This window comes from Oryzias latipes, chromosome 6 (genome assembly GCF_053564925.1).
Source record: "Oryzias latipes strain Hd-rR chromosome 6, Olatipes_Hd-rR_3.1".
NCBI lineage: Eukaryota > Metazoa > Chordata > Actinopteri > Beloniformes > Adrianichthyidae > Oryzias > Oryzias latipes.
Window position 1 is genome coordinate 5,144,078 of NC_136242.1, and position 17,836 is coordinate 5,161,913.

The following is a 17,836-nucleotide window of genomic DNA, read 5'->3' on the forward strand; positions in this document are numbered from 1 at the left end:
TAAAGCTGTGAAGGGAGTTAAAAATGCCTCAGACAGATAGGGAACAGTAAGCAGGAACATTTTATGATTTAAAAAAAAGGCTTCATTCCATCCAAACAGAAACAGAAAGAAAATATGACTGGAGCACCTTTAAGAGGGAAAAGAAGGTATTTTACTGGGGAGCAAGCATGTCTCTGAATCCACAAACAAAAGTAGTGGTTCTCTGTAAGGATTGATATTACTATATTGTAATTCACACAAAATGATATGTTTGATGTAGCAATACTAAAACTGCAGATGACACAAATATATGTAATTTATCTTAGTGGTGAAAACAGAATACCTGTTTTAGATTTAGAGTTTGAATTTATGACAGAAGCTTTTTTTTAAATTATTTTCAGCATTCTAAACCTTTAAGACTTTAACTAAGCCCCTACTTTATCTGATTTCCTCTTGAGGTCATTTATATTAGATTTTATGACATTCTATTATTTATTATTTAAACTTAGTTGAAGAGCCATCATTCTCAAAAAGGTTTGCAGAAATAAAGGCAGGTCTTTGAATTTTCCCCACAGTGTGGGACTAATTCTAAATGAAATAAAAATCAAAAATACAATTAAAAAATAGATTTTTATTTTTCATTGGCAAATAAAGCTGACTAATGTAAGGGTAACCAGACAAATACACATAGGATTTAGCTTTTAAAGTGTGTTTCAGAGACACATTTGGATAAAAATGCAAACCTGCCCATTGGAGTGAGCTGAAACCAGATGCCCCCCCTCCACCCCCACCCACACCCACAGCCTTCTATTCTTCAGTCAGCATAACTGAAAGCTTCAACTCATTTCTTCAGAGTGTTTGACATTGTTCCTCTATCTTCATTCTATCTGGAGCTCTGTTTGCTGCTCTGGTCCATCTTCCTCTCTCTTCATCATGGAGTCATTGTGGGGCTGAAGTGGGGGCTGTTCTGGAACTGGTCCCCCTGACAGATCCAGTTTTCTACAGCTAGACACTCAGCCACCTTCACCTCATTTATTGACTTTTTTCCCTCCGCCTCATCACCTCTTTTCCTGTGAGGAAAATGTCAGGAGAGGATGGAAAGAGTGAGCTGTTGGTGTTTCCCCTGGTGGGGAGGAAGGACCAGAGACCATCAGCTCAGGGATGGATCCTTCAGGGTGTGAGGAAGGACCGTTCAGCTTCTGTTCATGCTTCTTTAATGCCACTTGTTCTTCCTCTGCTTGTCTCTGCAGGAAACCTGTGATGAGCTGATGCCGCCTGGTGATTGGAAGGTAAGAGCGCATACACCCTTTCCTCCCCCTCCCCTTTTCTTTGTAACACACCTAGATCTAAGTGATGGCTGTCAAATCCAAAAAAAAAAAAGATTTAAAGAAGGTTTAAAAAAGCTGAAATTATTCCTTTTTCTGATCAGGATGAAGAGGAGGCTGGTAGAATTGATGAATAAATGGATGGATGGATGGAGGATGGATAGAGTGATAGTCCAGTCCATACGATGTTTTTTTTCATCCTTTTTTTTGACTTTGTGCTTTGATGAATCTAAGGTCAATTACATTTTTAATCTTTTTGCTGCTGCTTTATCCAAACATTAATTCAGTCCTTTATTGAAAAAAAAAACTGAAATTCAAGAAATTCCATTTAGTCATAGCTTAAAATCATCCAAAATCCTCTCAGCTATGATTGGATTTCCAATCATCATCCAGTCTATGGTTACTCATCCAAGAAGGGTCTGTTTTAAAAATAGATGAAATTTAAGGAAACTTTATGCAGTTTATGCAGTTTGCATGTGATCAATAGATTTTGCTCCCTCTTTGTTACCACCAGGAAACCCCTCAAACAATTCTTTGAATGACAACTCGATAAAAAATGTTTACTCCTCTGGGACTGGATTTACGATCCAAGACTTTAATATTTAAATATGTGGTCTTCACTGACAGTGGCAGTGAAATTGTCAAATGTGACAGGCGTGTTGGTTGCATCCACAGTTGCTAAATTTAAACATTAACTGTAAAGACTGACTTTTGTGGACAGATGTCAGCAACTTTTATGCTTACTCACAATGTTTATCATCCACATCAGCAGCCTCAAAATATCTTGTTCTTACCTGTGCGTGCTATTTAGGTGGTCTACATCTTTGATATTTCCTGTTGGCCACCTCTGTGCCCTGCACAGGTTTGTCATTTTGTTACCTGCAGACAGTCTGTATTCACCTGTAAGGGCAGTTGAGACTATGGCATAAGACACGACAGATGAGTCTGCAGGCCAATAGCTGTGTTATAGTTAAAGTAAAGTCACATTATCTGTCACAGACCAAGGTGTTTGAAATTTGTTCACCCCCATCCCCCGGGGGGGGGGGCTGATCTGCAGGCACAGCTGCACTCGGGAACCATTTGGTGGTTTACCCTCCAATCCAACCCCTTAATGCTGAGTTTCCAGGAGGGGGGCATTGGGTCCCGTTTTTAGAGTCTTATAGACTCAGCCTGGATTTGACCTTCCAGTCACATGGCAGACGCTCTACCACAAGGCGACTGAGCTGGTGTCTGAAACGATCAGAGTAAAGGTACCGGTAATAAAAGTTTACTGTGACTACAAGCAAATACATGAACACGCAGTCACTGGTATCAAAACGTGTGGAAACAGACAGCTGCATTCTGGGTAAACGCTTTCAAAAAATGCTTCAGCTGTGAGAAATATCACTCAGACAGATATGATTTCGGTGACATGAAGCTGTGGTTTTCTCCATGTGTGGATGATGGATATCACTGTGCTTGTGTGGACTCCACGGCTTCAGATGATCTGCTATGGAAGCTGAATGTGACTGATCGAAGATCATTCAGGTTTCAGAAGCTCTTAACCCTTGTGCTATCCTATGACCCCACCCTTCCATTGAGGTGTTCTCCCTACCATGACAAAGGTGGATAAAGGTGGAAAGATTTCATGTAATCCATGGACACCAGTGAAGATAACAAATCACTGAAGAAAAAAGGTTCAGAGCACTGTCTAGTGGGTCTAGATGACCCAACTCCCAATGTCAAAGTGCCCAGGGTAGCACAAGGGTTAAAAATGAAAATGTTCAGAGATTGAAAGCTGAAAGAATCACCACGGCAGAGAAAATCGAACTATGAGGTCCTGCATGATGTCTGCATGATTCAGGTGGTGGTGGTGTGTGTGGGGGGGGGGGTCTGCAGGAGCTTAAAGTAAACGATCAAATGCTTCCATACATCACTTGGGTCAGGATAATATTCAGAACTTGTATCAGTCCACTGTTGACCTTCAGCCCCCCCCCCCCCCCCCCCCCCCATCTAAGAGAATGTGTTTTAAACAGATAGGGGGGGAGGGCATAATTTGCCTGTTCAGTCTTTAGTCAGCAGAAAAGGTGGATGGGTGGGGGGGTTGGCTGAATGTCAGAGTCTTCTGCATGCGACACCATTGCATCCATGTGGATGTGCACGTAAGCATCCACCTGGGGGGGGGGGGGGGGGGGGGTCTGGAGCTGCACTCTGACAGTCTGGAGAGAAAAAGCTTCACAGTATTTCTCAGAGCAACAACCTGCATCAGGACCGCATATCGGCCGTGCTCCTTACCCCCCTGCAGCCTGTGGGGGCTGGGGCAGATTTCTGCATCTTTTAAGAGGAAGATCTCCATGCAGGAGGTTATAGTTTAGTGGAGGGGGGTAAAGACTTTTTTGATGCTGCACGTTCAAATGTTTGACCTACTTTGTCGAGGCAGTAGATGTAAACATCGGGGGGGGGGGGGGGGGGGGGCAGTGGTGCTGATAAGAGGCACGACTGAGTGACAGAGCAACCAACCAGTCAGAGGCTGGGATGCAGTTCCAGCTAATAACCCCCCCCCCCCCCATGCCCTTGTGAGAGAGTATGCAGAGTGAGTAAAGGGGAGGGGCGGGACAGCAGCATAAAAGCGTGGCTGGTGACGGAGCAGACAAAGACTGCAGCGTCTCTAACCACCTCCAGCAGAACCTAGTCCTTGAGAACAGGAGAGGTCTGCCTGCAGCTCCTCCTCATCCTCCTCATCCTCCGCGTCTCTGTCAGCAGAGCTTATACTGCCACCATGCCTGAGTGCTGGGACGGGGTGAGTGACAGGGGCGTTGGGCTTCCTCAGGAGGTTTGGATGTTGGATGATGTTATTTTGATTGATTGAATCAACGACGCATGCATGCAGGGCCTTCTCTGACTTTACCCCACTGACCCACATAAAGACTATTTTCAGCCATATTAATAACTAGGAATCATTTTAAGATGTTGCCATGGAAACACTAAAGATGCTTCATCTGACGGTCACCAGGGGTTGGGGGGATGCTGCGTGAACAGCCTCAGATTAAAAGGTTGACTGAAAATAATATGACTGGATTAGCACATGAATGCTGTCAGAAACCTTTGCTGTGTGTTTGTTTGGGTGTATGTGTGGTGGTCGGGCCACTGCACAGAGCCTGCATGTGTTTATGTGGCACAGAAACAGGACAGGTTTCACTGCAGCAGAAACCCCGCCCCCCTCCTACGAGCCTCGTGCGTTTGTGTTTGTCTCAGGTTTGCGCAGTTCAAGCTCTCCTGCATCTCCATTTTGAATTTCCTGCAGCGGCTTGCAGAATGTGGGTCAGAAGCACGCGGCCAGCAGTCACACACGCGCATGCAGGCAGACACACATCGCTGCATCCGCTAACATAAAATACACAATAAGAGCCGTTCTGGCTCAAAGTTTGAGCAGTGCGAGGGGGTCAGCACGGAGGATGTAACTGATCTGTAACCTTGAAAACTGTTTACACAACATCATATTCTTCTATGTAGGATTTGATGAAAATCAACCAAATTTAGGATCAAATTATGTTTTTGTGACAGGCCTAAAAAAAAGATGAAGTTCATTAAAAACTAAGTATTTCAAAAACTAAAATTAGATTAGATATGATAAATCTATACATGTCTCAACGGGTCCATTAATGTTTTGTGTTGAAAAAATGGGACTTTGTTTTGCTTTTTCTCTATACTTTGTATAAAGATGCTAACATTCTCTTTTTTCTTAGATTGAAATGTCTCAAATATTTCAAAACAAACAGTTGTTTACTTTAAATGCTCTGATTGATTTGAATGTTTTTGTGTTTTCCAGGAACACGATGTGGAGACTGCTTATGGGACGCTGCACGTGGTGATCCGGGGAGCCCCCAAAGGAAACAAACCTGCCATCCTCACCTACCATGATGTGGGCCTGAACCGTGAGTGTTTCAGGGCTCTGCTGCTGTTCTCGCTCACAGATTCTGAAACTCAAAGCTTGTGTCATTCATGTGTGTAACAGTTAGTGTTTGGAAAACTGCTCCCTTACTCTGAAGTCAAGCATGATGGGTCTCTGTCAGTCAGTAATCGTGACAACGCAAAGGAGACCTGACTTAAAGACCCACTCCCATAAAAAAGGTGCTTTTGGTGCATTTAACATGTTCTTGTGACATTTTTCTAAAGATCCCCAACAGTCCCACCCCCTACTCAGAGGTGAATTTCTAATGAACTCCTACCGCTCTGCAGAAACTATGTCTTAGAAACCGGCACAGGTTTTCTGATTTGGGTTAAAAACAGCATGATTGTAATACAAAGACCACTGGGAACACTTTTACAATAGATCAAAAGATGATTGGATCGGGACTTTAAGGTCAAAACTCTGTAAACACTGAGTTTTGACTCTAAGACCTCTGGGTGACCTCTGAGTGACCTTCGAGTGACCTTCAAGTGTTTACATTTTCATAAACCTGCAGCTAAAGAGCCAGACTGAATTGCTCAAAAGTTTTTACCTATCAGCCATTTCTAACAAACGTAGGTGGGAATTTGTTTCCAAACCCTTTCAATCCAACGTTTCCACAAAAGGTAACAGAGTAAACACTGAAACTCGTGAATGACATTGTGCTGCTCATCAGTCACTGACAAACAGGATTGTCTCACTTTCAGCTGGAAAAGCAGAACTTAATCCCTTTAAAATAAATGAACAGTTCAAAAGAAGCTCATTTATTGGGGGGGGGGGGGGGGCTGAGAGAGAAAGAAAAAAGACATGAAACGGATTTCTAAAATGTAGGTCAGAAAAACATGCTGCAGAGGGGCGGAGCCAGCACTGCAGAGCTGCTCTGACGGGTGGGGGGGGGGGGGGGCAGTGATAGCAGTTGTCCTCGTCCCCCCCCCCCCCCCCCCCCCCACCACCTAACCCATGGTGGAAAGAGCATAAAGAGGGGCAGTGAGATCAGCAGAAAATGAGAATGAGGCACAGAGCAGAACAGGAAGCAGGTAATGAGGTCAGACAGCAGGGAGGGGGCCATGATTCAGCAGGTTCCTCGTGAAGACGATGCCTCCCCGTCCCTGAACTGCTGCTCAGGATCTTTGGCTTTCCTTAAAGTCATGTGATGCTGTCCTGACTCACCACTCTCAGGAGATAGTGGACTTTTGACGTGAATTCTGCCTCCGTGCTCTAGGAAGCCAGCTTTCAGTTACAATCACTTATTTCAAAAAAGTTTTCTTCTGTGGATTCTGGGCAGCGGTGATGGTCTAAAGTCCCAACCCCCCCGAACCCCCCAGTGAAGAACACCTTGTTCAAAATGCTGTTGTGATCTGCAACATTTGGGATGAACTTACATTTTGTTCCTTCACTTAACATTTGTCCGGACTCTTTTTATGCTTTTTTGAACATTTTACAAGCAACGTGCCCCCCCCCCCCTCCACACACACACCACACACGTTTCAATTAACCAACACTAAATCGTGATGAGTCTAAGAGACGTCTTCTGAGGAAAATGGCTAACTTCAGAATAAAGCATTAATGAATGATGCATATCGGGGGTTTTGCTCTCCCCATGTTGACTCAGAACCAGCTGCACTGATGCCCCTCCAGGCCCCCCCACCAGTGGAGTGTATATTGTATGTGGTTGGATTCCTGTCCTTCCATCCTCTCACTCATGTTCCCTCTCTTCTTCTCGGCAGACAAGCTGTGCTTCAACCCTTTCTTTCACAATGAGGACATGCAGGAGATCACCAAGCACTTTGTGGTCTGTCACGTGGATGCCCCCGGTCAGCAGGTTGGGGCTCCGCAGTTCCCTCAGGGGTAAATACCCAGGATTTTTTGAAGAAGGTTCCTCCATCAGTGGAGATGGTTTTGTAATCTTATTGCATACAATAATTTAGAAATGCCCCCCCAGGTACCAGTACCCAACCATGGACCAGCTGGCTGGCATGCTGCCTACAGTAGTGGAGCACTTTGGGTCAGTCAGACTTGTCTAGGAAGACTCCTGGTTCCTTGATGGTTGGAGAAGAACTGACCTGTTTGTGTTTTAGATTCAAGAGCATCGTTGGGATCGGAGTTGGAGCTGGAGCTTTTGTCCTGGCCAAATTTGCTGTAAGTCTGATCTTGGTCATTCGCCCTGATCCAACTCTGAAAGACTGTCGTGTAGTATGAGGAGGAAACTTGACCTTCAATTTGTACCTTCTCCATTCAGCTGATCTTCCCTGACCTGGTGGAGGGTTTGGTTCTGCTCAACATCGACCCCAATGGCAAAGGGTGGATCGACTGGGCAGCCAGCAAGGTGGTGCTCTTCAGCCGTCAGCTCACAGGAATGAACTCTTTGTTTGGTCACACTGACAGGCTTTGCTCTCGTTTCCTCAGATCTCCGGCCTGACCAGCACCATCCCGGACATCGTGCTGCCTCATCTCTTCAGCCAGGTTAGCTAAGAGCCTCGATGTTGGAGCAAACACGGCAGCAGATCTTCAGCCCGCTTCACCAAGCTTCTCTGTTTGCAGGAAGAACTGGTGAGCAACACAGAGCTGGTGCAGAGCTACCGGCAACAGATCAACAACAACGTCAACCACTTCAACCTGCAGCTCTTCTGGAACTTGTACAACAGGTGACTCTGCCTCAAACACACCTGTGGCCTTTTCGCCAGCTCTCCAGGAGAAGACATTGTGAAACCTCATATCGATTCATTAGAGTCTCAACAAGAGTCAAGGTTTAGGTTTAGTCCCAAAGACTCATTTATTCTGTCTGTCTTCAGACTTTACTGTTTTTTTTCCTCTAAAATTCAGTTTTTGTGTTCAGATCCATTTGTGGCAACAACCAGGTTTAAATTTAATACATTTTTAAACTTGTAGCAAACAGAGACACAAAAATGCAAGAAAAGACATGAATTCTCTCATGATCAACCACCAACAATTCTGTCATCACCTCATAATTGCACAAATATTGCACAAACACCAAGTAAAAGATACACAAAGTTTCCTTTTTAGCTTTTGCAGATGAGTAATATTACACAGTAGTTTCTATGTTCTACGTAAGATAAATAACTTCTTGTAACTTTCTTGTTCTTTGATGTTTTTTTTTATTGGTTTCTGCCTCTTTCAGCCGCAGAGACCTGGAGATGAACCGCAGCGGATCCACTCTCAACTCCAAAACCCTAAAGTGAGTTTTCACTCTCATACTAATCAGAGAACTGGTGCATAACCTCTCACAGAATGTCTACAATTTTTCTCAAAAAAGAACAGAATGTGATGTAGATGAAGCAGCTGTCTTCTTGTACTGATCTGAAACCCCTGACATCAGAGTAACCGTCTGAACTGTCTGCAGGTGCCCTGTGATGCTGGTGGTGGGAGATAACGCTCCAGCCGAGGAGGGGGTGGTGAGTCCCACAAATGACTTTTATGTTAGAACATCACAATTCAATAAAAACGAGAGAAGAAGCACGTTTTAGTGTGCACATTTATTTAAATATGTGTCTTGTGTGGTTGTGTTGTGTGTGGCTTTGTGTGTTTTTTGTGTATTTGAATGTGGTTGTGTGTGGATTTTTGTGTGTTCTGTCTGCGTGTTGTTTTGTGCGTTTGTTTTGTATGTAGTTTTGTTTGTTTTGTGTGGTTGTTTTTGGTTTTGTGTTGTAATGTGTGTTTTGTTTATGTTTTATTTATTGATTTGTGTTATTGTGCTTGTTTTGTTTGTGCTTTATGTATTTGTGTTTTTTTTTAAATAACTGTGTGTGTTTGTGTGTTGTGTATGTCTGTGTGTGTGTCTTGTATGGTTGTGTGTGGTATTGTGTTGTGGTGTGTGTGTGTTTTGTGTGTGTCTTTTTATGAGTGAAGGCCTCTGCACTGGTTCATCTGCTTAGTCCTGAATTTCAAACCTGGACCACACAGAGACAGCTGGGGGTGGGGGTGGGAGGGGGGCTGCACAGATGTAGACAGACGTGGATCGATTCCCTCTGACAGATGGAGGTCACCTTAATTATGCCAGCTGCCTGCAGTGTGTTGCACACCGTGTAGTTATGGTTTGAGTTTTAGTTTAACTGCACAATTTGTCAAGTTGGATCCAAGTAATCCACTGGATCCCTATACGTGATCATTGAAACCAAACACAATCTGCATTGCAGTTGTTTGTTTGTTGTTCGGGTACATTTTCTGTTGACCTGTGTGAAAGAAATAACAATGAACTGCAGCAGCTAAACATTGTGTGTGTGTGTGTCTTGTGTGGTTGTGTGTAGTATCGTGTTGTGGTCTGTGTGTCTTGTGTTTGGCATTGTGTTGTGTGTGTGTTATTTGTTGTTTTGTGATAGTGCACTCCTTTTGGGTGTTTTGTGTGTGTGCGTCTCCTGCGGTCTCTGCAGTGACTCATCTCTGCAGCACTCTGCAATATCTGGGTCAAACCTGTCCTCCGTGTTTACTGACCATCTCTGGGTGGATTTGTTTGTATGCATTTGCAGCATTAGAACTGGGTCAAACCCAAGAAACTTTGGCCCAGACGTTTTTTTAGTTTTATTTGCACTCCTCAAATGTAAGGTACAGCAATACAGCAAAACAGCAATAAATAAATGTGATGAGACTGACACCGAAACCCTATAAATTCTTGTTTTCAGGATTTGTCCTGTTTGGATGAAGGGGGTTTTCATTTATTATCTTAATATCTAATTGCATTTATATTACTATTATTATTTCCTTTTTTATTTCAAACACAAACACAAAATGTAAATATACACAAGAGTTAAAAAATAGACAGATAAAACATAAAACAATGTGTTTAAAAAGGAGTAGGTAGAAGAGAAATCTTGTATGATCCCACCCCTTTTTACAACACCTTATGTTGTGCATGTTTCTATTTTTCTTCCTGAAAGCATTCAAATGACCTTGGGTATAGCATCGATGCAGAAGTGACATTTACTTATTTCTTTTTTTTAAATCATTTCTAACCTTGTACATTTTAATTAGTGACATCTTGTAGGTTTTTTCTAAATACATGTAAACATTTGCTTTGCTTTTTAAACCTTCATCCAATCCACACCACAAATTGATGAGCACATTTACTATTTTGTAGTACCAATGCACTACTTTTTGAAGTTCAGCTGATTTCTTAAATTGTAACTCCCATCTCTGTCCTTGAACATTTGTTGTATGTTTATTGTAACCAAGTTATTTCTGGCTTTATACACGATGAGTGCTGTTTTAAGGTTCCCTAGTTCCCATTATTTCAATAAACCCGAATTTAAAAAAGTAGTGCATTTGTATGTGTCCCATAATCCACACCATGAACGATTTCAATCGCTTTTTTTTGTAAGATATATAAACACTGCATCTGCTTAGAGAGATTTGAGAGAGACGAGATTTCATAAATGAGATATGAGATGAGATATGATAAAAGATGAGAGACCAGACTGAGCACCGTAGATGAGCAACGAACTGGCAATGAATGCTGGATCTGGATCTCCTTAAGTAAGTCTGGAGGTTGATGAGCTGAGTGTGCACAGCTGGTGAAGATCAAGAACAGAGCAGAGAGGGGAGGGAGAGGAGAGCTGCCAGAGGCACCATGATAATTAGCTTATGTTTCTCAACAAGATTTTCCAGTCTTGTCAGCAATACTTTTTCAAGCATCTTTTGAGAATTGGCAGAGTAAAGACACTGGTCTGTAATTTGATAGTTAATGTTTGTCCCCGAATGTGTGTAATGGTATGATTTTACTTATTTTTATTTTTTGCAAAAATGTTGCTGTTTGAAAGGATAATTAATTAAATTTTTGGTTCTTAAACATATTTTGGCAGCCATCGGCAGCCATCTTTGTTTTTGGCAGCACGCATTGTGGCCAGAAATCTGGAATCACATCCTGCTCATTATTTTTTTATTGTATTCCTAAATGTTGATCCAAATTAATTATCAGTTTGTTTGTTTGTTATTTCCTTAAAGGAGTTTTTCTTTTGTTTATATTATGGCAGACATCTTGAATCCTGTCTTAGTTTGGTTTTGGTTTAAGAGGTTGCATCAGAATAAGCTTTTCAGCCTCCAATGATGGGCACAAAACTCTTTGGCAGACAACCCTTTCGTGTTTTTGATTCAAAAATGTTGCAGAGGACAAGCATCTCTGTATTCCCTTGACAGAAAACAAAAAGTGGAGTGCCAATGTTTGATGACATGAATGAAAAAAAAGTTCAGTTTTAGCTCATAAAGCCTCTGGTTTCTTCAGTGATGCTCCTCTGTTTGCCTTTTAGGTTGAGTGTAACTCTAAACTGGACCCGACCAACACCACCTTCCTGAAGGTAGGAACCTTTCATCCTCAAACTAATCATTCTTCCACCTCAGTCTTAAGCTACATTCACACCGCAGTAACATGCTTTTAAGCAACCATTTCTGAGGAAAAGTCTATGTGAATGTGCATAAATGCACCTTTTGGGCTTTCGTGTTGAAAACTATCGCATTCTTTGCAAAATGTATGGCCTTTTTCAGGCTATACATATAAAAAGTTAATCAGGTCAAACTTTGACCAATCAAGGACTCAGATTTGGTAGTGACGTATGGATGATGACCTTTTTAATTCAGGGAAGTAACAACAATTTGAAATTTGAACAAGGAGTAAAATGTATTAATTGTGGTTTGTTAGCCAGCTGGAATTCTATAACACCAAGTCTTTAATATATTGGAACAGAGCGAAATAAAAGGTCTGGCGCAAGATTCACCAGATTTGAACCACTTCAACATTTCGCAGCAAGCCTCTTCCAACTGTAGGTGGAAGTAATCAGTAGAAAAAGAAGAAGAAACCCCTCCCTGCTTGTCCTGTGTTCAAGAGCTCACGTTAAAAGTGTGGGTTCTTGAACGTGCGTTCTTGCTAGGTGTGAACATAGTTTTAAATGTTTGAATCCATTGAAAAAACTACTTTTTTTTCAACAGCAGAGATTTACAAAAATTTTGATTTTATTGTAATCTTACACTTACTTAATCTAAACCCGTTTTAGGTTAAAAAAAAAGTTGAAAGGAGTATTCCTAGATGGAGTAAAATCTGTCAAAATGACTAAATGATGAAAAGACTTTATTTTTCTCACTAACTACCTGCAGTCTACGGGAACTCCAGAATGACTGTTGGGGCTCAAATGTGCAGGGCTCGTTTTACAACACATGTGAACTAAATGACACAAAGGACAAAGACGTCAGTGACTACAAAGGAGACACCAGACATGATTCAAACAACCACACGCATTTATAAAATGACCAAAGAAACAGGTAAAGAACTTCAAAAGCAGCAAATTAATTAAAAAACAGTCCAACTATGAATAAATACCAAATGACCAAAGAGTAATTACTTGAAGAAGAACTTACACAAAAAGTAGGAAAAACAAACCAAAACTCTACTTACAAAGTAGTAGTAATAGTAGCAAAAAGTAGGACAGTTGAAGTTTATTTTATCAAGAACTATTGAGTATTATTATAGCAAGTCTATTTAAGACCATGTACTGTATGTGTAGTGTACTAACTGAAAACTTCTTCAGACTAAATTGGAACATTTTAAGTTTACGATATATAGATAGTATATAAAATATTTCTATGAAGACTCTCATTCATCCAGGTAGATTCCATCATAGTAGTAGGTTTAAAGGTTGTCATCTGGACTTGGTTTTTATCTAAAAGGCTTTGTCAATTCATGAACTGACAAAGCCTTTTGGATCAGGGGTGAAACGTCTTCAACTTTAAAAACCAAGTCAAGATGACAACCTTTAAACCTACTACTATGATAGTATATAAAAGTAAACTTCAAGTATACTGTCTCACTTAAAGATACTATTTTTTGCAAAGGATTCAGACATCAAGACATAGAAGAGTACACTAGAAAATGCTTAGGAAACAAAAAGAGAAGACGTTGTTATCATGAAACAAAAAAAGAAATGTAACAAATGACAGAAAAACACTAACTGGAAAATTCCTGGGGATTTGATTTGAAGGTTGTTGCTTTGACTTCTCTAATAAAGAGTGTTGTGACGTTTTGCTTGATGGTTGATCTGGTCTCGTGGCAGATGGCTGACTCTGGTGGACTTCCACAGCTCACACAGGTAACATGTTGCAGTAGTTTCCATTCAAAGCTTCTTACAGACCCTGAACAGGTCAAGCACAGAGAGCAGGAATGAAAACACTGACATACTGTTTTCTAGCCTGGGAAGCTGACCGAAGCCTTCAAGTATTTCCTGCAGGGGATGGGCTACAGTAAGTTCTGAACTTTGATTCTGTTAATGAGTAAAAGTACAGTATGAGTTTTGATGGCAAGTTTTTGTTGTTGTTGTTCAACAGTTATTTTAGAGCAGGGGTGTAACAATCCAGGCCTCGAGGGCCGGTGTCCTGCATGTTTTCCAACTAACCTGCCATGAAAGCTCCTTATTGGCTAAACACACCGGATCCAGGTGATCAGCAGCAGATAAGGCAGGATTCTAGAAAACCAATAAGACGGCCTTCGAGACCTGAAGTTTGGCATCCCTGTTTCATTAGTGGTTTCATTGCTGTAGGACTGTTGTGTTGGATGTGGAAGGACATGAGTTGTGTTAATTTTGCCCTCTGTCCTTCTTACCCTGTTCTCTCAGTCGCTTATGTGAAGGATCGGAGGTTGAGTGGAGGGCCAGGTATTTCCTCCTCCCCGTTCACCTCTGACCTCTGACTTGTCCCGCCCAATGGCATTTTGAAATGTTTTTGTTTTGTTTAGTTCATTTCTTTGGTTCTTAACAACAGTAATTTTGGGCTGTGATGATCTATCTTTAATTTTGCTCTCATTTCTGGTGTTTTGTTTCTCCTGCGGACATTAAACCCCATTATCGTTTTACCAAACACAATTTTTCCTGCAGTGGAAAAATAAGATGCCTTAACCACCCTCCCCATTCCTCCATCCCATCACCAAGGTTCCTTTTCACTTGGCCTTCTGCTGCTTTGAGCAGAACTTTATTGACTAAATTCAACAACCCAGATTCTTAACTCATGAAACAGAAGGTTGAGACTTTGACATGCAGGAAAAATCAATTCATCAAGGCTAAACTATTTTAAGAAGTTTATCAAAAATAGGTATGTGAAAATTTTTTGCAGTTAAACCTTTGTGAAATTTAGCCTGATAGTTTTTTTATATTTCTGATTAACATGTAGGAGAGTTTTTTCATATCATATTAGGCTCCATTCATTTGTATTAAGATAAGCATCAGATGAACTCAAAAAGACCTGAGAGTTCAGAACCCCCCAAAAATAAGAAAAACGTTCAAAGTTAAAAGAGTTAACGTCTAAAACCACTGAAGCTTCCTCTGTGTTTGTTCGGGGCTCAAATGAAAAACCAGGAAGGAAGAGAAATATTCAAAGTCTCACATTCAGCTAACTCTGGCCGGACGCTTATACAGGGGTTGAGGAAGAGGACAACCCAAACTTTTGGGGAAAGAATTATAAAAAGGGGTTTAAGGTAGGAACAGTTTATAAATGAGACACCTTTACTTTTGGTGGTCAACTCAAGAACAAGTAAACAGGCAGATAAAGTTAGCCAACACCAATCAGATATAATGGCCCTTAAATGGGCGACCGGGGTGCATTGGTAGGGCGGTTGACCTCCAATTGTAATATTGTTCGATTCCCACCTTGCCCGCCCATGTGTCGAAGTGTCCTTGGGCAAGACCCTGAACCCCACGTTGCCCTGGTGGAATGTTGGCACTAGTGTTCGGCAGCGGTGTCGCCACCAGTGTGTGATTGGGTCTGTGACTGTAAAGCGCTTTGGGTCTTCATAGAAGGTAGAAAAGCACTATATAAGTATGCGCCATCTGCCATTTAACATTTAAATAATAAGACCAATTGGCTTGTTTATTTCTAATTGGAGTCACAGCTGTGGTTTTAAATATTACAGATACACCAATCCAAATGGTCAGCTTCCAGCATCATCAGGTATCATCTGCTGCTCCTGCTTAAAGTGCTGCACTTTGACCATTGACAATATAAGAGAACTAGACTGAGTGACCCCTGCCCCTACCTGCTGGCTCCAAGAAACCAAAATCCCATAGACCTCTATAGAGAAATAAACAGGTGCTACTCAAAATTGGTCAGAATAATCATTCTTGCTCTGATACCTTTTTTAACACGTTCTTGCTAATCTTTTGTTTCATGATATTTTTTCTGTTGTGAAAGTTATTCAAGTTATAAACTGACCAATCAGATGCTTAAAAAAAAGTTTGAGGGGGCCAGCGTTTGAAACATTTGACAGATTCTCCCAAGCCTGTTTTCAAGCGGTAAGGGTGTGGACTTCCAACAGGCTCACTTCTGATTGGCGAGAGTGGTTGCCATAGAAACATTGAGTCAGATCTACTCTTACCATCCACTACTTACTGATGTAGTCTGGTTCCAATATGGCGTTGTCTGTATCACCAAAAATGGCGACAGAATCTACTTCATTCCTTTGAACCCTGAAGTAAGCCATTTTCTAAAGATGATGTCACAGGTCACAAATCAGTCCAGGTCTCATACACAGTTAACGGCTTAGACAAGAAGAAAGTCTCAATTGTTGCCATGTTCAAATTAGAGAAGCTGCTGCTGTTTTGTCAGCACATGTCAAGCTTTTAATTAAAGATTTTCACTCAGCAGGGCAACTTCATTGGGTTCAGAACACACATTTCAGGGTTTCTACACTTCGAGTTTTGGTGTCTGTGAGGTTATTCATGCAGCTTCACACATAAACTAGTTCACAAAGAGATCTGTTCTGCAGACCATTGACTGGAGACAAGTATCAGGAGAATCTTTTTTTAAAAACGTCATTTATTCGGGCTGCACGGTGGTGCAGTGGTTAGGGCTCTTGCCTCACAGCAAGAAGGCCCCTGGTTCAAGTCCCAGCTGGGGGACATAAAAAACACAACACGTCCTTTCTGTGTGGAGTTTGCATGTTCTCCCTGTGTATGCGTGGGCTTTCTCCAGGGTCTCCAGCTTCCTCCCACCGTCCAAAAACATGCTTCAAAGGTTAATTGGTTATTCTAAATTGTCCCTAGGTGTGAGCGTGACAGTGAATGGGTGTGTGATTGAGGACATTCTACCCGGCAACAGACTGGTGACCTGTCCAGGGTGTCCCCCTCCCTTCGCCCACAAGTGGCCAGGATAGGCTCCGGCAGCCCCATGACCCCAAAAGGGAGAAACAGAATTGAAAATAAATGAATGAATGGGCATTTGTAGCTGTCTTCTGATCTGACCAAAACACATAATCTCAAAGATCTAACAATCAAAACATCACCTCTGACTTAAAAAAAAACATAATTTGAAAGCACTTCATTGTTTTCCAAAAAGAAATGATTCAGATAGATATGTGAATAACAACACAAGTTGATCAAAGAGGGTGTCATCATCATTGGACGTGTCTGTCTGCATTGACCCAATAGGGGTCTCTATGCCACAACCATGCTTTAGCCTAACATACAGTTTATCAGGAGAGCTTTCACACATGTCAGTCTTTCATATGTTCCTTCTGAAGAACCTATGCCAGCTGCTAATAGTTGGTAATGTGACTACACATTAATGCAAACAACAAAACCATTAATTTGGCAATTTGATGGAAGAACACATCACATCATCCCATCGGTGTGACATCACCCAATGAAAATTACTTACTTCAGTCACCATTTTTTCACCTAACGAATGGTGACATGTTGGAGCCAGACGATGTCAGTAGGATGTGACTGATCCAAATCGGTCTGAGTCATGGTTTCTATGGCAACCACTCTCCAATCAGGAGTGAGTTTATTGGAAGTCCACACCCCTACCACTTGAAAGAGCGTTACACAAAATCTGTCTATCAAAGGTTTTCAATCAATCAATCAATCAATAAATCAATCAATACATACTTTTATTGTCCCGTGAGGGGAATTTGTCTTGGGCTGAGGAGTCCACAGCTACAACATAAAGAACACAACAGAATAAACATACACAATAAGACAACACCCACAAAAATAATTTGAATGTTTGATGGCAGACCGCATACTTTTATTAAGGCATCTGATTGGTCAGTTTATAACTTGAATAACTTGCAATGGTGGTGCAGCGGTAGGGCGGTCGACCCATGATCGTAAGACTGCAGGTTCGATTCCCGCCTTGCACGCCCATGTGTCGAAGTGTCCTTGGGCAAGACACTGAATCCCACCTTGCCTCTGGTGGGAGGTTGGCGCCAGTGTTCGGCAGCGGAGCCGCCGCCAGTGTGTGAATGTGTGTGTGTGCATGGGTGAATGGGACTGTGACTGTAAAGCGCTTTGGACCTTCGTAAGAAGGTAGAAAGTGCTATATAAGTATACGCCATTTACCATGAATAAAGAAAGAAACATCATAGAGAAAATTAGGGTTACCAAGAACATGTTTAAAAAAAAGCAGATCAAGAATGTTTATTCTGACCAATAGAATGACTCAGTAGCAGCTGTTTATTTCTGTACAGAAAGTCTAGGGGATTTTGGCTTCTTGGAGCCAGCAGGTACTTCCTGTTGGAACGCAAAGGTGGGAGGGGGGGCACTCAGTCCAGTTCTCATATGCAGTCAATAATCAGACCACATTGAACCCGTCTGTGTTGCTTCAAAGAAAACCCCCT

The 17,836-nt window shown here is 41.8% G+C and overlaps 1 protein-coding gene across 13 annotated transcripts in view; it reads left to right on the top strand.

Moving 5' to 3' along the window:
• The window catches only part of ndrg4 (NDRG family member 4), a 50,989-nt gene that overhangs the window by 29,502 nt on the left and 3,651 nt on the right, over nt 1-17,836 (top strand). For 7 of the 13 annotated variants that reach the window (XM_023955495.2, XM_023955492.2, XM_078948296.1 and 4 more), the window contains 14 exons: nt 1,230-1,268; nt 5,113-5,218; nt 6,960-7,080; nt 7,175-7,237; nt 7,311-7,371; nt 7,472-7,558; nt 7,639-7,695; nt 7,774-7,877; nt 8,372-8,428; nt 8,594-8,645; nt 11,490-11,537; nt 13,284-13,319; nt 13,419-13,470; nt 13,842-13,880. In XM_023955495.2, coding sequence (XP_023811263.1) covers nt 1,230-1,268; nt 5,113-5,218; nt 6,960-7,080; nt 7,175-7,237; nt 7,311-7,371; nt 7,472-7,558; nt 7,639-7,695; nt 7,774-7,877; nt 8,372-8,428; nt 8,594-8,645; nt 11,490-11,537; nt 13,284-13,319; nt 13,419-13,470; nt 13,842-13,880 — 922 coding nt within the window. Of the gene's footprint in view, nt 1-1,229; nt 1,269-3,873; nt 4,084-5,112; nt 5,219-6,959; nt 7,081-7,174; nt 7,238-7,310; nt 7,372-7,471; nt 7,559-7,638; nt 7,696-7,773; nt 7,878-8,371; nt 8,429-8,593; nt 8,646-11,489; nt 11,538-13,283; nt 13,320-13,418; nt 13,471-13,841; nt 13,881-17,836 lie in introns of those variants that run through there. The other 6 variants (XM_078948297.1, XM_023955493.2, XM_078948299.1 and 3 more) reach the window with 3 other exon arrangements.